The sequence below is a fragment of the Phaenicophaeus curvirostris genome, chromosome 10 (genome assembly GCF_032191515.1).
Source record: "Phaenicophaeus curvirostris isolate KB17595 chromosome 10, BPBGC_Pcur_1.0, whole genome shotgun sequence".
Lineage (NCBI taxonomy): Eukaryota > Metazoa > Chordata > Aves > Cuculiformes > Cuculidae > Phaenicophaeus > Phaenicophaeus curvirostris.
The window spans coordinates 6120542-6144309 of record NC_091401.1 but is presented as its reverse complement, the minus strand read 5'-3'; the positions used below and the strand labels follow the sequence as shown (position 1 = coordinate 6144309).

At 44.8% G+C, this 23768-nt stretch overlaps 1 protein-coding gene across 3 annotated transcripts in view; it reads right to left on the bottom strand.

Annotated features, from left to right (window-relative positions):
• Positions 1-820: 820 nt before the first annotated feature.
• The window catches only part of IL1RAP (interleukin 1 receptor accessory protein), a 48402-nt gene continuing 25454 nt past the window's right edge, over positions 821-23768 (bottom strand). Inside the window, exons 3-11 of one of the 3 annotated variants that reach the window (XM_069865411.1) lie at positions 20721-21006; positions 19769-19961; positions 17853-18018; positions 16894-16965; positions 15697-15826; positions 14583-14731; positions 12104-12253; positions 11010-11153; positions 821-1701 (exon numbers count right to left, since the gene is read on the bottom strand). In XM_069865411.1, the coding sequence (XP_069721512.1) occupies positions 980-1701; positions 11010-11153; positions 12104-12253; positions 14583-14731; positions 15697-15826; positions 16894-16965; positions 17853-18018; positions 19769-19961; positions 20721-21006 (2012 nt within the window). In that variant the 3' untranslated portion in view covers positions 821-979. Of the gene's footprint in view, positions 1702-4653; positions 8322-11009; positions 11154-12103; positions 12254-14582; positions 14732-15696; positions 15827-16893; positions 16966-17852; positions 18019-19768; positions 19962-20720; positions 21007-23768 lie in introns of those variants that run through there. The other 2 variants (XM_069865410.1, XM_069865412.1) reach the window with 2 other exon arrangements.

The window sequence follows — 23768 nt, the reverse complement described above, 5'->3', positions numbered from 1 at the left end:
ATGAAACCACAACCCCAGGGAGACTGTTCAAAGGCTCTTTTGGTTATTTAATGAAGTGTGGTTGAGTTTTGACCCCTCAGCTTCAGCGCCTGAGGTTTCCTGTGAATGTTCTAGGTCTTGCTCCTATCCCTGAGCTCAATGACTACTCAGAGAATTTTTTTAATCATATTTCCCTAGATTTGTAATGGTTTTCTTTCTTGCTGCGTGAAAGGCCACACAACTGACAGAACTAATTCATCATACAGGGAAGCGAGGAGAGGGACTGAGCCCAGGAGCACGCTGGAAGCAGTGAAAACAGAAGGGGACCTGAATCAGCTTGGGCAAACCATCTCTCTAGGCATCGCCTGGTGAACAAGGCTTCAGAATTTACCGGTTCCCATGGCACTTTTAACAACAGCAGGCTAGAGAAATCAGTTTTATTTAGAGAGAAGAGACTTGTCTTAAAACTTTTGACCAAGTTCTTTTAAACCACAGTGGATAATGCACTGTACTGCACAGCCCACTGCTGTGCTGGCAGGGACTCCCATTGCCCTCATTAGCAAAGTTGTATCCTTTGTAAAACACAGGCTTTCTCCCCCTTCTCCAGAGGTTTCTGACAGGACAGTGGCTTCTCCCCCCGTCTCCCCCAGTCCCCAGCTGGGGACCTGCCCTCCCACACTCTACCGCAGTGGCAGCCCTGCAGCAAGCACAACCACAGCAGGGAAAGCAACACCAGGGAAACACATTTTCAGCTCCACTTTGCAATTTAAATGAAGGAGAAGGACCCAGGCAGTAAACCCTCAGAAGCGGCTCTGCGTGAGGCTTCAGGCCCCTGGCTCAGCTCTCCAGCACCGGTGATGTTACTGCAGTCCTTGATGCTGGCACGGGACTGATGGTGAAAAACATCGCATCACCCTGCAATATCGTAGAACTATCTTAGCTGAGGCTGCAGGAAGTTTCTTTTGCCAACCCAGCACCTGCAGTGCTGTCAGTCTCTTGGCTAGAGTACATAGAAGTCATTGTTCGACAGGTCACCATAATGGCAGAGGGCAAGAGCGGGAGCCTGTGCCGGCAGCGGCTCAGGTCGACTTCTGCCCTGAACGCCCTGTGCCGCAGGCCTGCCTGGGCCTGGCTTGCAGATACGAGTGTCCCACTTGGGCTCAGACACAGCCCGATGCTTGTGCTTGAGTCTGCTACCACTATTGCAATAGGTCCCACAACACCGGCACGTCAAGAAGTGCTTGGCTCGGTGTTTGGCCTTTGATTCAGGAGTTGAGGCCATCCCTCTGGAAGCAAGAGTCCCTGCTGTGATGCCTTGTGGGTCAGGCTGCCCTTTCAACCGGCTCCTTCTCCTCTGAACAGCATCCAGGCTGATGTCCGATTGGGAGGAGCAGCTCTCGTTCCAGCCGGCGCTGGCGCTCAGGCTGCGCAGCGGCAGGGCAAGCCGCAACGCCTTCCAGAACTGGGAGCCAGAGCGCTTGGATTTCTCCCCCTTCCAGGTGACGAAGGAGACAGATTCCTTCAGCTGGAGGATGCTGGGGTGGGTGCACTGCAGTGGCCTGTATTCCACTACGATGAGCTTGGTGGCAATTGCGTTCTGGCACATGATTCCCAGCTTGAATTCCAACAGGCTGATGCTCTTCTCCGTCAGGTAATCAGGACTGAGGACCACAATCATCCTGCGGCTTCTCTGTATGAAGTCGAACACAGCTTCGGTGGTATCTGAGAATGCAAGGGCAGAGGAATTGGGGTGCACAGGGAGGGGGGAAGTAGGGAGAGAAAAGCTGAAGGAAGCTGTTTAGTGGCATATCTGCACAGCTCCCCCCTTTCCACAGAGGGAAACCTGACACAAGCCCAGTGACTTTCCACTTGCCCACGCTCCTGCTGGCAGGAACTGCAGGAGCAAGAGCGGTGTTTTTGCTTTGCCGTGAGTTTTGGACAAGGCTGAAGTAATAAATGAGAAGCCAGGATGGCAGGATAAACCAGGACCACACTTTCAACTTCTGCCCTGAACGGCATCACTCCTGCCCCAGCAAGTGCAGGCATTTGATACAGGGCAGGTCTTGTTCGAGAACTACCTGCCCACAGCCCTGACAGCCCTTTAAAATTTAGGGGACAGTCTGAAGCAATCATGCAACCACACCACAGCTCACACCGCCGAAGCTAAGACCCACCTCCCTCCCTTTCATGCTCTTTCATCTAGAAATGGAAGCCTCCAAACCTAGAAAGCAAGAACATCAGCCTTAGACCTCACCATCAGTTGTCTGAGCTGTGATGGGGGGGTTAAAATACTGTCCTCCAAAGCATTTCTTCGGATTAATTGAAGTTTGTACAGCTCAGCAAGATGCTTAGCTGGAATGGTGCCAGGCAAGGGCAACATTTCTTCTATTATGAATGCTGAAAAGCAGCAAACCCAAAGGATGTCCTTGGACTCTTATCTATGTCTTGGGATGCAGTTAAGCACATTGAAGGTGCCACAGCTAATGGGTGAGCAGTGGAAAGGACGGGAATTAATGGGGCTATGGCACTTAGCAAAGTAACCCAAGCTGATTAACTGTAAAAACTTTTAAAAAAACCACCCCACCCACTTACTGAGTGCTGGTGTCTGAAATGAAGTGAGGGGAAGAGCTGTGGACAAAGTGTTGTTCAAGCAGTATTGGGAGCACTGGAGTAAGAGCGCTTACACACTCTGCGAGAAAAAACTTGTAGGAATGTCTTGCAAAAAGCTGTTCTGGGGAGAAGTACGTGCTGCTTCCATCAAATTTTGCACTGCAAAAGCCTTGACTCCTCAGTCTGGAGACTCACCTCCCTCCCTGACAGTGGAACACTGGTCTTTTATATAAATAAATAGACTACTTCCCTGTAATGTCAATGCCTCTTACTCTTCCAGCTCTTGGCTGTTTCTATCCTTAGCTCACAGCAGAAGATGCACCATATTGCACCTGAATGCACCTTATTGTAATACCGTACAGAGCAATGATTTTTTTTTTTTAAAATATATATGACTAACTGTAAAACTTATTGTCACAAGATTATCTGGGGACCAAGAACTTGCGTATGAAAAACAATATCCTAGTGGTGAAAGTAAGGCAGTCTTTGGTTCTTTAACATAATGCTAGGATTTAAATCAAACTATTTGGAGCTTTTTTTCTTGTATACAAGCTCTGATGGGATTTCCAGCCAACCCACTCCACCTCCCCCAGCAGACACAGGGAAACACTAATTCATTGAAAGCAAAAGCAGATGATAGCTCTTTCAGAATTGTTACTGAATGCCATGAAACATTCTTACCACCCTATACCACAGGCTCAAAGAATTGGCAGCAATCTCCCAATTTACCGAGTCCAGGCCCCGTTCAAACCCTTCTATAACTGATCGAGATCAATTTTGAAATCAGCCAAGCTTCAATATTTTGTGAAAGAAAAAGCTCCTTTGCTGGTCTGAAAGGTCTTTCTTTTTGAGACTGAAATCACAGAATTACAGGGAAACATAGGTAGGAGCAGCACCTAGGAGGTCACCTATTCTACCTGCCTGCTCAAAAAGCAGGTTCAATTAATATGAATGATTCCAACACCACCAAAATGAAATGTTTTCATTGAGCTCACAAAGATGGTTTTCTTTTTATTAGTTTTGCATTTGCAATGCTTTTAGAGATTTGACTCTTTTTTTTTTGGCAGAGAAAATATTCAAATTCCCAACTTTATTTTATTTCTAAGAATGGGATTCATTTAGACTTTGCTCACCAGGATGCCTTGGGATGTTCCATTTACAATATATAATGCCAGCTCACAAAAAATCCTGAGTGGCCACTTCAGTGTGCAGGCAGGACAGTCCCTCCCAGTGACACCAACAACACAGGATGGGACAGGCAGCAATAATGCTGTGAGATGGGTACCAACAGAGCTGAAAATTTGATATCTGCTTTATACTAAACTTCCATCCTTACTACATGGTTATGAAGGACACTGCATGTTTTCGTCTGTTACTAACACACCCCAGAAATACAACAGAGGAATGCAAGAGCCACACATTTGTCCAAGCCCAATAAAAGCTGTGGGGTCACAGATCCCGTACCTCATAGACCCCAAATCCAAAGATTATCACAAGTATCCATTTTGCTGGCACTCTGGCAGTGCTAGTCTCTCTCTCAGCTTACCTGTTAGCACGCAAACAAGGGAAAAGCCAAGCAAGTGGTGTGAATGAGAAAATACAACACCAAATAAACCTTTTTATCCAACTACATGAAAGGTGATGGGCTAAGCAGCCTAAGAGTGAGTTTGATGTCTGTGGTTAGGGAAGATTTCCAAGATTTCTGTTCAATGCTCTGGCTCAGTCCCTCAAGCAAAGGGATGGCGTTCCCTTCCCATCTTTCTGTCTTGCGATTGCGCAGTAAGCACTCTTTGAGTCAGAGACTTTCTGTATGTGCATGTCCACTGATGGGTGACATTCGAATGCTGCGTGTCACTGTGCTTCTGCTTGCAAGGCCCTGGTAGCAGCAGTGGTGCCTCAGGATCTCTGCAGGCACACCACGAAACAGGAAAATGTCCCCCTCTAAGGAGGCGTCCCTAAATGATCTTGATACTTGGACTACACACAGTCATCTTTCTTTAATGGCCTTCCACAGACATAATGAGGAGGAAAATGATATTTATGAGAAATGCACAAGGACCGAAATGCAAAAGTGAAAATGTTTTATTGAAAAGCAAAATAAAATAATACTGACAAGTCACAGACCAAATAACACAAAGGCAAAAACATACAGAAAAGAGAAAGGAAAACTCTGGAAGAGCTGTACATCAAATGACATGGGCAAGAGAAGATATTTTTTCCAATTTGTGCCACACTGTTTCCCAATGAAATAACAATGAGGAACTTTGTATGAGCTGCGTATTGATAAATGTTAGGTTAGAGCATAGAAACTCAAATGAATCAACTGAACTAGACAATGCTGTGACAGAATCCCACAATGGAAACCACATGTGGCGTAGGATGAAATGGTAGGTGTATTCAGGGTGCTTTGCAGGTCTGCATTCCAGCTAGGGTTGGTATTTACACCTGGCCTCACAGGTCCCAGCAAAGCCAGGGGTAAACCTCCCAGGGGAGCGGAGCCTGCTCCAGTGCTATTCCTTCCAACACTGTTCCCTCTGGACCTCTCGGGCTGCTTCAGACCACCACGCCTTTTGCCTTGTGGGTGCTCTGCTGATCCCTCAGTAATCCTGTTCTGCGGTTGCAGTGGCACCAAGCAGCAGCACACTGTATGCCAGAGAGAGTTCTGGTCCATTGTTTATTTGGAAAACTCTTTGACTGAAATCAGCAAAATAAATGAGGTGGATTTAACTTCCTAAAATATTCAGACTTACTAGAACATCAGCAGAAGTTCTCTTGGTACCTCAGCCAGAACAGAGGTGATAAGATCTGGGATGATAATTTATGCTTATTTTTTAGTAATTTAAAAAAAAAACAAATTGGAATCTAACACAGTTCTGCTTTGGGCTCAGGGCCTTCCCTCTGCCTGCAGATCTGGCAGCTGATTACACAGATACTGGAAACACAAACAAAAAGGTAAAGCTGGGCAAAATGACAGGGTTGCAATGGCTTCACAAGGCTGAGCATGGTTTTGGATGCTAACTCGTACAAACTAAGCTTTCTGGAGCAAGGGTAGCAGCCCTGCCCATCCACAGACAGCCACAGTGGAAAAGTTCATAACAATAAAGCTTCTAAGCACCTTTTAGCAAGTGTGGAGATCCACTGCCTTCAGTGAAGCTGACTGCAATTTCACCTTCTTAAAGCAAAGCTTACTTCTGGAGGAGGATGAAAAGGAAAGTGAGAAAGAAGCTCTATTTGTTCTGTGTTTGTACTGCATCTGCCCATGGGTGGCTCTGGCTCCCCACTACCCTGGGATAACATTATTAATCATAACATGCTAACAGCAAGGGGCTTAGCTGACACCAGGATTCAGCCCCACACCTTTAAGGTTGGGCCATTTACTGGTATGCCCTCAAACCTCGCTGCTCAGCAAGGTGAATAGTGCATAGATTCCAATTTGTAGTGCTTTTTAATGCCATTATGAACAGCTACGCTTCACCCACTAGACACCAAGAGAGTGAAAGCATGAGTCAGAGGTGAGTCAGGAGCACCCATTATTGACAAAAAATAAGCATACACTTAGTGTGCATAATAGTGAATTTCACAATTAATTGGGCAGGCCCTTGCATTGGGAGCTATAGGAACATGGAGATACTCCCAGAACTTGTAGTTTTACATGAAAACATTGTGAATAACAATACCAGTCAACACTAGATCCTCACTGTGCTTTGGTCTGTCCTACATGGTGAAGGACACTCCCCACCCTGGTCTAAAAAGCCTGTCTGCTGGGGATTAACTCACCATGTACTCTCCTACGCCTGCTACCTCCAAATGAAGCAAGGACTGGTACTCAGTGGCTTTTTTTATATTTCCATTTTGTGCAAAGTTTGCAGAAACTGGGACACATCCTCTGTTCTGCAACTGTAGACTGGAAACAAGATAGGCGGATGGTTGCTTTGTAAAGTCAAGGCTAGTTTAAACCTGGGCCTGGAAATATAAAAGCTGATGTTGTTCATATTCAGGCAGAGAACATCATGTCTTCATAGAATCATAGAGCAGCTTGGGCTGGAATAGACTTTTAAAGGTCATCTAGTCAATCCACCCTGCAGTAAGCAGGCATGTCTTCAACTAGATGAGGTTATTCACCTGTTCAACCTGACCTTGAATATTTCCAAAGTTGAGGCATCTGCTCTGGGCAACCTGTTCCAGTGTTTCACTACCCTCATCATAAAAAAATTCTTCTTTCAATCTAAGCTGAATCTACCTTCTTTTATTTTAAAACCATTACCCCTTGTCCTATTGCAACAGACCCTGTGAGGAAGTCTGTCCTCATCTTTCTTATAAGCCCCCTTTAAGTACTGGAAGACCACAATAAGGTCTCCCCAGAAGCGTTTCCTCAGTCTTACCCAGCTAGAGAGAGATAGTAATTCTAGTAAGTTCAAATAAGTTTGTAGGGCCTCCTGGGGAGTTGGACGTATACCCACTGTCATCCCAGAGGCTTTGGCAGCACCCTGTGTGATGCTTTACCCTAGCCAGCAGCACAGAGACAGTAGGCAGAATCACTAGTAATTGGGGTTCCTTGCAGTGCTTGTGAAGTCCCTGAGTTTACCCTGCAACAAAACATCTCTCAGACATGCTCCACAGCCTGTACTAATGAGAGATTTCCCCTGAATTATGAGCATTCCAGCCTTGAAGGACTGGAGGCACTTGGGAGACTATGGAGTCCCAGAGACTGACCACTTATTAGTAGAAATGCTAAAATAAAGTATCACTTAGCAAAGGTTTTAAAAAAAAAAATGCTTTTGTAACAGCCATTTCAAATTGCCAAACTATCTTAATGCACCTGTTCCTACAGAAACGTGGGGATCAAAGATAAGACCCTCAAGAGTCTATGCTCCTCTCCTAAAGCAGAATTCTGTGATCCCACATTAACCAGGATCATATAGCTGATACATGTATGAAAGGTTCTATACTGGAGCCACCTTTCAAACTGTTCCCTTGCCTCTGCAACAAGGACCAGGAATGAGTGCACACAGGAAAGGAAAGAAACTCTGTCCTGGATGCTAATGCAGGTCCCATAGGAACTGGACCTAGTAGTACTGGCCTATATAAATACCACACTATCATAAGGTGCTGGCTACATCCCACCTGGATAGCCCAAATTTAGACCTTGATGCCAGGGCTTGTGTGGTTGATGACAAGGACATGGCATTTGAAGAGAGGGAGTGTATGCATCTTTGGTCTCTCTACTGCCAGGGCAGTAGAAAAGCTGCAGGGAGGCATGTATGTCCTCTGAAACGCTTGGGACACAGTCCTTCATGGCAAAAATCCCAAGTTCTTTCCCACTCCCTCGACTAACGTGTGGAATTTTGGCTTTTGCTTGTTTTCTGATGGTGTCAAACATTTTTCAGGGATATGTATAAGCCCATCAAGGCTCAAACTCCTGCTAATTTTTTTTACTGGCATCTCCACCTGCAGCTGCTTCCAGAACCTGCCCTTTGGGAACCTGGATTTCTCGCCCTTCCATTTAATGACAGTCAAGGCCGCCTTGGCCTGCTTCAGCTCCTTCACTTTGCTCTTCTTGATGGCTTTGTACTGCACTAGAATGACTTTGATGTTGCCCTTGGAGGCCATATTCTCTAGACCAGCTTTGAGCTCCAGTAGGGCCTGTGTCCCCTGTAAGACGTAGTTGGGGCTCAGGACAACAAGCAGACGTCGGCTTTTCTGGATGAAGCTCAGGGTTTCGTCTGTGACAACTGGGAGAAAGAAACATTGAGGGTGTTAGTGATGTCCAAGAACACACTGCTGAGCTTCTAGTGTGACACCAAGTGTCTCTTGAACGGGACAATAAGATCCCTTGGAGGCCCTCTCTAGAAAACATAGTGGTGCTTCCCAATCCTGCAAGCAACTCCAGGTAGGGCCTCCTACACTCTGGCTGGTACCCACTGCCCCATACACTGACAGCTTCTACTCCTTGCCCCAGGCTGCCTACAGATGTGTTTCCTCCTCCCCACAGAGATGCCAGAGGCAGCTACATCTGGAAGACACTGTACTATGTGGCAATGATACCGCCCAACGCTATGAGGATGCCACGTGGCCAAGAAGGCTGCTCTGGTAAGCTCAGATTTAGCTTCTTACTAATGAAAGTAGAAAAAAAGAGGGTCTCTGGACCAAAACAAGAAAATTGCCAGCTGAACAACACATGACCTTAAGGAAAAGTCTCAGCCTGAAGAGGTGCCTGTGTCTATGCGTACATCCTCCTCTGGCAGACGTCCAACATGACTCTGGGTAATCTCTGCACTCCTCTTGCCTGTTTCCCCATGCCCAGCACAGATAATAAGTATGTACAACCTCCCTGAGTCTCCTCATGGGTTAATTTTCTTTGGAAATGTCACCATCCTAACTCCTGTTACACATCGAACTGTTCTATTGCTGTCATCGATGAATGCAGCTTTGAGTGCTCCTGGAAGTGACAAGTAAACTGCTCCAAGGACTTTTAATGAAGTGTCCCCAAAATGACACCCTTTGAGCTGGAGACATGTCATGGTATCTGTAGATCCTCTTTGATATCCTAAAATCTGCTGGTAGATTATTCTTAGGCACCTTTCAGTAATTAATGTGAAAACTCCTTTTAAGTGTGAATCCCAGTGCTTACACTCTCTCTGCTGCTGGATCTCCCACACTTCGTTGACAAGAGAATGCTCTTGACTGGTCAGAAAATACAATAGAGAATAAAATAATGCTGACAGGCAACTTCATTTAGCTGTCAAGCATGTTTGATTAGTTCCCGTCAGCAAACTTGCAGGATAATCCATCGCCCACTGTTTCTTCATCAAAGACAACATAATTCTCTACCCATGACACAGACACACACTCTAGAGGGATGACACCAGCTGCCAAAAGCTATTTCCTGGCCTGCCCTGCTTCCCCAAGAAGGAGATTAGTCAAATCCACCTAAGATGACTGGGGAAGCCCCAGCAGTGTTGCAAATGGCAGTGTAATGAGTCTCTCCAGCTGTGCTCTGGAGGGCTGGTGCTGGATTGAGACAGGATGCGAGTGCTCCAGGGGTGAGGGGAGCCCAGGAGAGCTGTGCTGGGAGGAAGATGAGACTCTCCAAAGGGAAAGGGAAATGATGGCAAAAAGGAGCAGAAGAAATAGGACGGAGATATACATCTTGAGCAACAACTGGTCAGAACTGCTCAGAGCAAATCTCCTCAGAGACTGGCATTGGCATCAAGCAAATGGAGGGTACCTGCCTGGAGGGTACCCTGCCTTATCATCCAGGCTTTCTCTAGAAGGAACAGCACCAAGATTGCAGCTGTCCCCCTGTCCCCTGGAGCACACTTATTTATTTGCCCTCAGACTTAGAGGTGCTGTGTCCTGGCAAGACACCTTTTATCCTAGGAGATAAAGATCAAGGATCCCAGACTGGTTCTGCTCCCTCTGTCACACAGCTGGGCTGGGACTGCAGCAGTCCCTCCTGTCCTACCCAAAAGAGACATCAATGGACTTTTATTAGCACTGGCTCTGTCATCAGTGGGGTCCTGACGCAAAGCCCATGAGTTCAAAGTGGAGGGGTCTGCACTAGCAAAAGTTCAGACTTTTAGTTGGGATCAGAGGTCATACAGCCAACTCAGCCCCCACAACAGTAGAAATTGAGAGTGTTGAGGGCTAGATTTGTGCCCTTGCTGTGGCACCTGTGTGACTGTATGCATATCTGAAGAGTTTCACAAATTCCCAGAGTTATTCCCTTCCCGCAGATGCTGTGTCCAGAATCATGTAAGATTTAGCTTGAAATGGTGAAAAAAATATATATATACATTTTAGTGAAGAGATGAGTCTCACTACCTGCAACTACCTGCTTAATCATAGCAACTTAGTTTTATGTCATATTAGAGGCAGACTCTCCAGTTAATGAAGGTGAGTGAAAGGCCATCTGGGAGGGCACATTATCTTCTCCCTGATGTTGGCATGGTGGTCTCCACACCTCCCTGAAGCAGATGCTGCTGGTTTCCACAGGCTTTCACCATTACCCTCTGTGAGCTACCAGTCTCGTCTAGTACTACACTCCCGCTGCCTCTTTGCTTTCTAGCCTTGACTTCTAGCCTTGACTCCCCCTTTTTTAAGGCAGCTCAGGAGGTTTGCGTGAAGGTCAATAGTCCAGTTGCTGCATGTTGATAGATCAATCATTCCTGCACATCACTCCTGCTGAGAGCAATTGAAACAGCCAATAACCACCACTTGCCCATTGCAGCTTTTTTGGTGGACTGGAGCTTCTGTGACAGTGTCACGTGAAGCAAAAACATTAGAAGACTATTAATGGAGATGGGGGGGGCAAAAAGGATAAAGTTAATTGAGATAGGCCAGTTCCTATAATTATTAGTCCCCCAAAGAACAATAAATAGAGGACACGCATGATGCACAACCCCCTGTAAAATACTCACTTCCCCCAGGAAGGCTGTCTCTGTCGAAGATACACAGCTTGTATCCAAATTCATTCTCCAAGACTCCCCGCAGCGTCAGCAGCACAAATTCCTCCTCCTCTGCGTTGCGTGCATAGGACACATAAACATCATACTCCTTCCCATCTGAGCATTGGGAGCACAGAGAAACACAAACAGCAGAAGAGACACTTGTGATACTGCACATGCTGAGCCTTTGACTTGCTTCCATGAAAAGCAGATATGAAGGCTCACTTCTAACCTGCAATGCCTAGGCTTTAATTTGACATTAAATTAATTAAATTAATGACATTAATTTCCACAGTCAAAAACCAGCATTGCTACATCTTTGACTACCTAGCCTGAATATGTAGGTACTCGGACACTGCTGGGTTGCTGAAGGCATGAGACCACAGCAAGATGACCAACCCGTTCCGTCCAGGGTCCTTTTGTCTGTTGGCATCTCTGACACTACTTTTTCTGATCACTGCCTATCCATAGGACCCGTCCCATCAGAAAGAGACTTGCACCCTGCTTACACCCTCCAAGAGCTGCTGCACCCCCTTGGCAGATTCATATCACAAACTGCAAGGGCTTGAACGTCCTTCTCATCCTACAGAAGGAGTCTCAGCTCAGAGACCCAACAGACAAACTCGCAGTAACACAGGGAAGCTGTGGAAGAACTGATGACAAAAGGGTGATTTCCAGATCCATCCTGTTGGATGCCTTCCCACATTTTAAAGCAAATCATCCTGGATTTGTGAACACTTACACTGAGTCACCAGCAAAACCCGGGACTTACTGAAACCTGATGACTTACCTGGACCATGGATGAAATGGCTACCCATCAGAAAAGGAGTGCCCCAGAAAGCTAAACACGCCTGTGCTTCACCTTTGCAGAGAACACAGAGGACTTCTCTCTCCTTTTCCCCTGACCCAAGCCTGACTCCTCTTACTCTAAAATGACCCACAAAAGAATGCAGGTATAGAAATTAAAAGTCAAAATGTCATTATGCTGTGAAAAGGGTTAAAAATAGCTTATATGAAAACAAAGGGTCTAGTAGGATAAAATAAACGTAAACCCTTTAATTCCTTACCTAGAATAGTTTCGTCTGTTCCAAAATGAGCCCGATAGAAGAGAACCATTTCAAGCCAATAAACATGATAGATGACTATCAGCACCACAACGAGCAGGATGGTCGCCCCTAGTCCACAGGCCAGCTCCACAGTGTACTTTGGTGCTACAACTGGGTTCAAAAAGAAAGATGGGGTCTGGTTTACAGAACAGGTTGGTCCTTCAGCTAAACAAGAACAAGCTTTTGTCACATGCAGCTGAACACCACAGAAAAACAGCCAAGAGCCAAGCTGGCCCTTTGTGGAAGGTGGCCAAGCCAAGGCTTTTCTAGCAGGACACGTGACAGCTGGCCACCCTGAAGTTTCCATTCTGTGTTACTAGGTCTGGTTGGGCTGGCAGAGCAAGTCAAAGCATGGGCTGGACTTCTGTCTCTGAGTGAAACCATGAGAGCAGCCAGATGGTAGAAGAACCTGTTGATGGAAACCACCTGCACAGTCCAAATCCAGCTCATGAATGGGATCTTCTCAGCAATATGTGCAAACTCTTGCGGCAACACAACACCACTTACCAGCCAAAGCTCACCTGCAGCGAAATAAAGGCAATAGCTACCATTTTCCCTCCTCATTAAACACACACAGTTTCTTGTTGCTTTTCCCAGACTGGCAGCAAAGATACAACTAGCCATGGCCTGATTGATTTCTACCAGGGAAGGAGAGCTCATTACAGGAAAGCTAAAATGCTTGCAAACAAACCGGACAACCTGTGGACATCAAGCCAGAACATCACAAGCCCCCCTCCAACTCATACATTGTCTGTCACACCACTGCTGTTTCTTTGTATTAGAGGACAGAATATAACTCTTCTAACTGTATCCCCAGCACACTTCATTTTTACGGCAATTCAGACAGCAGCTGACAAGCACACTGGCAAACTGCATAATAAAAGAACAGCAGTGAGTATAAACATCACCAAAGTCTAAGATTCAATAAGTTTTATTAGATGCCAAATTACAAAAAAAAGAAAATAAAAGGAATTTAACAACTTTCATTAGACGATGACCAGCAGAAGTACATGAGAAGGAGAGGGAAATCATCCAGAAAAAGCACGAAATGTCTATAACCTAATGTAATGAAAGAGTTGGAGCCAACTATATACAGCTACTTGCTAAAAACCGAAATACAAGTGCTGAGGGATTAGGTTCTGGCATGCTTGATGTTCCTGTGTGCAGTGGAAAGGTCTGCAGTGAGCTTAGCTTAAGGTTGCTCTGCCAGCAGCAGTTGGGGATGGTTCTTGGATTTTGTTGTGGAACAGAGCAGAAAAGAGAGGTGCTGAGTAACCAGGTCTGCTCAGAGCAAAGCCACCCAGCTCCCCAGGAGCAGTCAGGGATGGAAGAGAGGACACTACAGGTCAGTCCACTATTAAAAAAAGCATTTAGGCACTGCTGTAGAGAGAGAGTCTGAAGATTTTAGATTGGTTTCTGCTACACAGTACAAATGTTATCATCCCAGAAGAATTATGTATGCAGGACAAGTACACTGGCAGACAGTTTCAGTCTCTCTCAGTTGTTTGGTCTATTGTTCCTTCTTAATGATCCAGAAGAGGTTTGCCTCAAAGGAAAGGAATTAAAAAGGAAGGAGGACAAGTACCAGAAGGAAGAGAAAGAGCTCTTCCAATAAAGACCTCTGAAATCCTTCCAATGCTAAAAGGGCAGAGTGGGGGAAGGTGGTGTCTGGCATGAGCTACATGAGGCAGGGCAGCACCCCTTATGGGAGAGAGGAGGTCTGACCTACAGCAAGGAAGTTTTGAAGCTCTAGATGAGGTTGACAGGGAGGTGGAAGCATCCACCTTAATCAGGAAACCTCACATATTTATAGTGAAGGCTCAGTTCTTATTGCTGAGAGGTGGGTCTAGGAAACAGGAACAAAATCTTTGATATAAGATGTAAGGTGTAAGAAAAAAAAAACATACTGCACAAGGCTGGATCAGTCCGTATCATCAATGCTACCTTGGCTGTATCTAGACTGCAGCAAAAATCACAGCAAGGGGTAAAACCACGGAGTGTCATGCTTAGACTCTCTCACTCCCTGAGCAATGTCAATGAGCAAAGCCTGACTTCTGCAGGATGCCAACTGGTGACTGTAGTGTCACAAAAAAACCTCATACAATCAAGTAACCTGAAATAATTTCAAGCAGCTTGTCCCCTCAGGCTTCAACTGTGGTACATGGATGGGATGAGAACAGATCTACCCATCCCTCTCTCTCTCCCCAGGCACTTGACTGTGGTATGATGTTTGTGACATGTGTTTTTTGCTCCCTGCCTCCAAGAAGTGGTGCAGTAGGACAGCAATAATACAGCCGTGCATAGAGCAGTGTGTGCTGAGGAAAGAGGCCTGATCAAATTATTTGTTCCACTGCTGTTTTGCAGGGCAAGGCTCAAGGCAGGACCAACAGCTCCCTTTGAGCGTGCTTCATTTCACACCCATGCTCTGCAAGTATTTTACCTTTCAAGCGCACTATGGCCTGGCTATGGTCCTCGCCTTTAGCATTTCTGGCATAGCAAGTATAATTCCGTTTCAAGTCCTCTGGTGTGGCTTTTGCAACGGTTAGAATCCTTATGACAGTTTTGTCTTCAAACTCTCTAGTAATTTCACTGTAAGACAAGAACTAGAGCATTAGACATGTGAAACTGCAGCAAGTTCTCAGTGAAAAATACTTCTTTCCTTGATGTCAACTGACTCTTTCTTCAAAAAACCCAAACCACCTAAACTGATATTTATAAACCGATAAACATTTCAGATTTTAATACAGCTGCAGCTGTTCCTTTATCTGATTCTCCTTAATATTTATTTGTCACTCATAATTTTCTCATTGCAGCTGTGTCACATTGCATTTTAGAGATAAAGGAAGTTCTTGCCTACAAAGCAACAAGATCTCATGAACTCAGGATTCAGAGCCCACATTACATTCCCTGTGCAATCCTGGATGAGTCACTTTGTCTCTCTCTGCCTGAAATGATCATCTGCAAAATGGGGATAATAGTATATTCTTTTCCCTTTCCTTTTACAATGCAGGTTTTGCAAACTGATTGGGGCAACAACTGCCTTCCCCATGTAATTAAGCACCCAGAAAATGGGATTCTGAGCTTCATTTGGTTCCTTACATAACTGAATCTCTATTCCTCCTAATCAACACTATGTGTAAATCTATATTTTCGCTTTCAGCCTCTATGTTTTGAAACATTTTTATCACTTACGCTATTTGGGAACATTCCTCTAAATAAAAGTGTGTCTGTCCCTGTTTTAGAAGCTTCACAATAGCACCAGCTGCTGGAACCACCAGCAGGACCTGAACAAGTGATGATGTGAACCAGTAAACAAAGTTCCTTCAAATCCTTCTGTAAGACAAGGCACTGACTGGGTCTGGAGGTCTTCTCCCTTGAGCTCCTGGTGCTCATCATGGCATTGTGCAAGCACAGGGGTTTCCGATTAACAATGAATTGGGAACTCCCCGCTACCTTGCAAGGGAAAATGGGACTGTCGCATGTCTGTACCTACTGTACTCTGCAGAACCAAGAGAGGATTATGATACAAAGGAAGATTTGTGCTACTGTGTTACCTTTGCGTGACTTTTATCTTGGGGTCCATGATGTCATCTGTGTTTTTCCCATCTATGGTCCACCACACTTCAGTCCGGGAGTCCTTCAGGAAGGTGAAGAAAACCTCACAGGGCAGAACAAGGTCATCTCCTGGGAAGAAAGAAGCACAAGTGAGGTACTGCAAAGCAGGAAAAGCATCACCCTGACTTTTGTGCTTTCCAGTGATCCTACCAGCCTGAGCATTGCCTCCCTTCAGGAGCAAACAAAGCTAGCATCCACATTCAGACATCTGATAACATTTTAACATCCTAGACATAATGACTTACAAAAGACAAATAATTAGGAAAAAATATTGTGCCTTCTCAAAAGTGGTACAAATTCCTTGACTGCACAAGGGACAGATGCCACAAAGTGAAGGATCCAGCTCCACAAAAGCATCTTAGTTTAGGAGCACTTGTTCAGGCATTTAACTTCCTCTCAAGACCAGGCTTGGGAGTGTGCATATCTCCGTGATCAGCCTGTAAGTGATTTTACCTTATAGTGATATGGAAGAAGTCTGAACTCCTGAACCAAAAAAGCTGAGCTTTAAAGTGAAGATTGTACTGCTAATCATTATCATTGGCATCACATTTGTTACAGCAGTGTAATGGGACATGATCCATTCAGTACAGGAACTGCTTCAAAGAGCTATCAGTCCAAACAGATAGGGTTGGGGGAGGGGTATGGTACCCTATTACAGAACGCTGTCAGGCCAGCCAAAGGAGGGCTGTCATTAATTAGGAAGTAATCAGCCAAAAAGGGAGAGGAGATGAGCAAGAAGTGGCCAGAAGGCTGAAACCACTGAGGGGCTGAATGGCAGAGGGTTGGAACAAATCACAGCCAAGGACAGAGCTGAAACAAGGTCCTACAAGAATTTCTCTAAGCAGCTGAGGGTCCCCATTTTATCTGCTTCTGCAGCTGCGGTCCTGCATCTCCATGCCTGAATATCTATATTTGTACTTGGAAAAATAAACTTTTAAAGCTGTACTCTCCTATTTTGGCATTGAGAATTGGTACCCCACACTGTCTGCCAGGCAATTTGTAGCAGCTTGCGTGCTCTGAGGGAAAGCACCGGGAATGAAGAGGAAAAGAAGAGCTGCTGTGCCTGCCTGGATCGCCTCATCCCAGCAGGTGGGCTGACAGGGTAGCAACAGCAGGTAGCGAGCGTTGAAGTTTACCTGCTTCCATTTCATAGACAACTTTCTCATTTGGAGAGACAAATTGTGGTGGCAAGGCCTTGTTTGGAGATCCTGTAGGAGAGAACAGAGAGCCCCCCATGAGGACCCAGACTTCATAAGAACCTCAGGTCCTTGAAGCCTCACTCATGATGCCCTCACACCCCAATCTAACTTGTGATACAAGTCTGCTGCAAAGTTCCATGCAAAGAGAAATCTAATCCTAGTCCCCACTCTCACGGCAAGACCCAGATTGAGAGGCTCCTCCAAAGTTTAGGTAAGTCTAGATAAAGAGTTTTTGGGCCTCTCACATCAGAAGAGCTCCAGAGAGACAATTTCATGTCTCAAATATTTAATTAAGGTCTAAAAGCAGCAGGTGCCATGGGATTTAGCAAGTGCTCTACTGTTCAAGTAGGGTTTTAAGATCTATCTACAGTTCCCTGGCAGGTAGGGTGAGCCCTTGTGCCTGGGATGGACCTGTCCAAGCACCGGGCTGAGTAACTGAAGCCCTGCCTGGCTAATTAACAGTCTCAACCTCAGCGCAAAAGGCTTTGAGGCTGCAAGAAGACTGAGGTGAATTGCCTATAATGGGACCATCCCACAAATAATGATGAGCAAAGGGCAATGGAGACAAAAATCGGCAAGAGTGCCAGGGTTATGCATTCACATGCCAGCAGAGGGTACCCCTGGCCATCTCATGGGCTGTACTTCACCAGCCTAAGCCTGGTCGCCCTCTGTGCTCTAAGGGGCAGTTGACGCGGTGGTGAATAGGAAGGACCTCCAGTGCAACATGTCCTGGGCAGTCACACAACACTGACCCCAGCAAGAAAAAAATACACCACGTCAGTTGGGTAATGCAGATTGAGCACACCCACAAATAGATCCTGTGACAGACTCTTCTGTGTTTTCATTACTCCAGCGGTTATCCACATGCATTATACACATTTTAAAGTCATTCTTACCCACCACCTTCATCTTTACGGTTCTGGTGAGATTATAGGTTCTTCTGTGGTCCTTGAATGTCACAATACAAGTGTAATTCCCTTCATACACACTGCGGACAATGCCGATGACAAGCTTGGGCCCCTGAGGGTATCGCTCATAGAAGCCATCCACCAACTTGCAGTTCTGGAGTCAAGCAGAAAAACACTTCAGTCATGGGATTCAGAAGTAAAGATACTGGTTTAAATGCTACTACAAAGATGTTTTTTTAAACCATGAATATGATATTTGGGATCGTGATGTAGATCGGACCTGAATACCATGAAATTTGAACATCTGAAATCAAACTGGTATGTTCCCTGTGAAAATAAGGTAACGAAGCAAATGACTCTAGCAGTTTTATCCCACCGTAAATATAGATAATTTTATAAAAGAGACATCTCTGATCCAGAAGAACATTTGCAATCCAGGTGAGCACCTCAGCAGAATGAGAATGAAAGTAAAATGAGAGAGGAAGAAAGTAATGATGATGTATTCACAAATGGATACTAAGACTAAAGGACATGTCCCTCGTTGATGTCAGTGTGTCTAACTCTTCTGGGACTAATCAAGCTACACTGGCTGACTTCAGCTGAGGACGAGGCTCCAAAACTGGCAACTGGCAGATGAGAAACTGTAGTACAGAAACCTTAATAACTCCTCTTTCTGTCAGGTAAGGCTGGAAATCTCTGCCAAGTACGAAGCAAGAGACCCCTTTTCAGAAAAGGGATATGCAGATGACATTTTGATTGTCATAAAACCCAAAAATGTGCACATTTTCTAAGAGATTATTTCTGAATGGTCCATTTCCAAATAAGATACAACTTAATGGGGCAGTTTAAGACAGGGGTCATATACCATTTTTAGTGACTTTTATTAGGCATGGGATGACTTATTGCCTGAAAAATTACTTCCATGGGGCTTTTTGTTTAATTCTGCTAATTGATTGTTGAGATGTCAGTTTCAACGAATGGTACAAGTAACATGTTTCAACTACTGAAGTGAAACTGCTCCGCTTAGATAAAGAAGTTTTTCCTGAAGGCTTTGAGGGTTGGGTTTTTTTCTTATAATGTGGGTTTTTTTAGTTTTTTTTTAAATCAGCAGATATATTTGTTACCAATTTCCTTTATTATTAAATTCACTCTTACTGAACCTTCTATCAGAAATCCAAATGCGCTTTATAAGCAGTCAGAGAATTCAGCGCCATAACCCTCTGACTGCACATCCCCTGAGAACTCTTATTCTCTCTTCACTAAAGGCATCCACCTAGAAAAAAACACTGAGGTCAAAATTTAATAAAATTGAGCAGTAATTTTGTAGACAAGAGCCTGAGGATGGTTGGAAACAGCCTAATTTTCAGAGCAGTATGAAGAATTGGTTAGGGATGTCTCCATCTTCAGAAAAGAGTTTTACTGAATTATGTTAAACAGGGCACTCATGGTCCTCCAAGGCCTGATGCACAACTTCATTACCTGACCTCAAAGGATTTTGGAAAGGATACTATTTTCATTTGCAGGCAGGTTTTAAATTTTTTGGGGTTTGGTTTTTTTTCAGAAAAGAGAATAGGAATCACAGTTTCCTTTACAGGGTTAGTGGCTTGCTTACACAGTAGATTATGTATACTGCCAGCACGTGAACTGAGGATCCTAAATCACTGATAGTGTATGCTCCACTTGTGTGTGCGCCGGTCAAAAAATTCCAGGGTTAGCTCTCAATTTTATTCAAGTTCCTCCCAGGGCAGTTTGAACTCAATGGGAACAAAGCTCTTAAAATTAATAAAGCTTCATCACTTGGGAGACACTGAAATGTTGCTCCATGGTCCTCATGCCAACCATTGCTTCTTCAGATACCACACTGAATTCCCCCACCGCCCAGATAAGACAAAAGTCCTTCTTACGAAGTACCACTTGACGGTTGGTGTTACGCTAGCAGGGTAAAACCCATCAATAGCTGGACATACGATCTTCTCATTGGCATGCTCCAAGTAGAACATCTCCTCAGTGGGTTTTATTGAATGGCTCACACAAGACTGTTGGTCTTTTGGAACAACTTCCAAGGGAAATGCAACTTTACTGCAGTAGGTGGTATTTCTAAGGAGAGAGAAGGACAGGGCTGATTAGTTGAAACTTGTTTACTCTTATAGCAGTGGAATGAAGCAAGACTCACATCTGCAATAACTAGCATCATAGCACTGACAAGATACATACAGCCGTAGTTGACTCATTTATAAATGAGAAAGAAAACACCACCAGAGACAGCAACACTAGCTCAGAAACGCCTATAAAGATGACTAACAAGCAACATCCACTCCCCTGCTGGTAAAGTAGATAATAGGGTCAAAGACATGATGAACAAGAGACAATGCGAGGAAGATCAAAAAGAGCTCATGTGCTCAGTGCATAGCAGATGTTATGTTCATTTTGTACCACACTGAGAGACACTTTTAATTTCCTAGAAGTCTGAATCTCATGAATCTTTGCCAAATTAGCATGCAGTCAAAACATTACCCCTGCATCTGAAGCTATTTTTACTCTAGACATACAGATCCCTTCTTAATGGTGAGTGCCTGTGGATTTTGCCGTGGGCTCAGCAATAATATTTTCATGGACACTTGTAGCTAGCAAGGAGAGGCATGCTCATTAATGTTTGCAAGGCTCCAAGCATTATTACAATGTAAATTGGCTCAGCACTGAGTGGTCTTATAATTGTAACATTCTTTTCCCATTAATGCTTATGTAAATGGTCTTCTCCCAGCAGAAAGATCTGGTGCTAGCAGCATAGTTTTCCTACTTCCATGAAAGTCCTCCAATTACACTGAAGACATACAGAAGCTGCACCACACAACCTACCTCAGCATGCATGTATAATTCCCAGTGTCATTGAGAAGAGCAGGCCAGAACCAAAGGGTGTCTTTCTCCTTACTGATGTGATTGTCCGGGAGACGAAAATTAATAGGCTCCTCCAGATCCCGGTCCTGCCCAATCCTGTACCAGATCAAGGTTAAACCAGCAGAATGGGCTGTGCTGTAGTTGTACTTCAAGAAGGTCTCAAAAAGTGGGCATTTGATCTTGGCAGGCTCCCCATCATAAATCTGGATCTGCTTCATGGTGTCCACGCCCCAGTCATCACAGCGTTCTACAGCCAAGAAGAACAAGGTACATTTGCTTGGAAGTCTGCAGGAGAAAAACAGCTCTTTCCATGTTCCCCACAGCGCTTGGTCCTGTCCCCATTAAAATTAGAGGCAAAAAGGTAGTGTTTTCAGTGCAAGCAAACTGGGCTGCTACGAAGCAGAGCAAGAACACTGTGTTCATTTCTAGAGAATATGCAAACTTCTACTTTCATCTGTAGACCTCCAGAAGTTCTTCCAAGCTATTTAACCAGTGTCAGGAGGATAGGATAGGAGTGGGATAGGGATTGGGATAGGGATTGGGATAAATCTAGGCTAGACTAGGGTAAGGCTGGGATAAGGATTGGGATTAGGATTGGATAAACTAGGATAGGGTTAGGGTAAGGATTAGGGTAAGGATAAGGCTAGGGACAGGGATTAGAATAAACTAGGATAAGCCTAGGATAAAGCCAGGCTAGGATAAGGATTAGGGGTAAGGCTAGGGGTAAGGCTAGGATAGAGATTAGGATAGGGATTAGGATAAAGCTGGAGCAACGATAGGGGCAACGACAGGGGCAACGACAGGGATTAGGACAGGGATTACGATAAGGCTAAGCTATTCCTGCATAACACCAGACTTCCTAGAGAGCTCCAAGAAAATTCAGCCATAAAATCTTGTGTGAGAAGATACAATTTGGATTAAAACAACACTAGAGGTTCACGCGCATCCATGCACAATGACAGGGTAGATGGAGATAAAGGTGTTGAAATAAGAGAAAATAACAATGGAAACTTCAAACCTCCCTTAAACCTATGGGACACTGCCCATGCCAGAAGCAGCTGCATTGTGTTTTCTGGGAACAAGGATTGTCTTGTGATGGATTCATGTGACATCTGGGTAGGCTATGGTTATGCAAGGAGTACAAGCACTAATAAGTGACAGGAAGGGAGGCTGAGGGGCAGAAGAGACAGTATGGAGAAGGTGGCAGCAAGTTCTCTTGTGGATCCCCAGGCAGTCCCCAGGTGCAATTGCCAGGCACAGTTTAATAGGCTCAGCATGGCTCATGACAGACTCAGGCTGACATAAGAACTGGGCAGCAGGACAAAAAGCTGCGTGGTGCCTTTAAAAAAACCAAAAATTATTATTGTCATCAGTGACTAGTTTCAGGACAAACAGCCCAGTCAAAACTCATTTCTCTTCCAAGTGCTCCTTTCCACTCCACTCCTCGTACACAATAGGATACCCAGTCACTAAGAGACTCAGTGAAAGCAAAACACGGCACCAGGGTGTCAACAAACCTGAGAGCAACCTGTACTGCCAGTTACAGCTGAGACACATGGAGAAGCCGCTGTCACTGCATCTCCTGTCTCCCCACGCTGATGAAGCAGAGCATGGCACGGCACACTTCCCAGCATATCTCTTGTATCTGCTGGGAGGCATTAGCTAGGGCAGCCTGACATCTGAGAGCCCAAAATGAGTGGAACAGGAGAGGGGTGTGTTGCCTGCAGTGGTTCCCAGGAGCGACATCTCAGCGTATCACAGGCACACCAGAGACGACACGGCAAAGCCTCTCCAGTTTGCAGAAATTAGAAGGACACAGACCGAGAGGAAAAACAGAATACAATATGCTCTTTGAGTCCAATTCTTCTGAACTGACTTCACAGGCTCAAAACAGGCTTTCTGACATTTTATCTTCCTTAAATAGCCACTGGGATGTAGCCTGGCCCCAAATTCATACTTATTAAACAAAACCAAGAGAGAAACCTTTAGGAAGATGGGCACCCCAGAGCACTAAAAGGCAGCGATGCTAATTCCTGGGGCTCAGCAATGGCTAGTCACAGTGAGGAGGAATCTGGGCCAGTAAGAATAGAAATGTTTTCTGGCAGATTTACACATAAATATAAATGCAAACTGCACTGTTCTTTCTGTGGTATGTGAAACACCCATATGACAGAGTGCTACTTCTGGAAGAAGAGCGAGTTGGGCTAGAAGAGGCAGTGAAGTTACTCAGAGTACAAGTATTTGCTAGTAGGAATCCCAAACCCAAACATAGCCATTGCTTATCATCTAAGAAACATAGATATTTCTTTCAAAACTGCACAGCATCATCCAGTACAGCTGCTACTCCAGCCAGTGCCAAGGCTCATTTTGATAAACCAAATGACTATTGGAAGCCTTATCCCATTGAAGATGTGTAGTTACCAGTTACCACCATGGTCAAGGCCAACTGGAACCAGAACGCTTCTTTATGCTGGTGGGGTCAAGCTACTGGTTTAGGCATGATAAAATTTCCATAAAGGGGTAGATCAGACAAATAAACTTGCCAGAGTGCCTGTTAATCCCATAATAAAACACTGATAATTCTTCATGGCCAAGGGACGTTTGTTTTTATAAAAAAAGGCTTTCTTTCTGAAGGGAGCAGACCTGGGGCTGTAAACCAGGACACTCCAGCACCTGACTTTGCTGTCTCCTCTTAAATTGCATAAAAGGTAAACTGTCCTTATTACTTCAAATGGCAGGACTGGAGAGGAAGAAAACTGTATGAAACATTACAGTACTGAAATTCTTGGACTCAAGTTCAATGAAATTTGCAATCATGAACAGCACTTACATTTTGCAACAGCTCATAAATCAGCATTGCAAAACTACTTACTTGTTCTACCTGAATGAGTTATTGAAAATAAATACAACTACCTTATTCTCTTTCTTCCTAGATTAATGAAAAGCAAAGAATCTATGTGTCTTTTCTTCTTGGCTGGGGAAGAGATGACTGTTATTGTTCCTTATTAT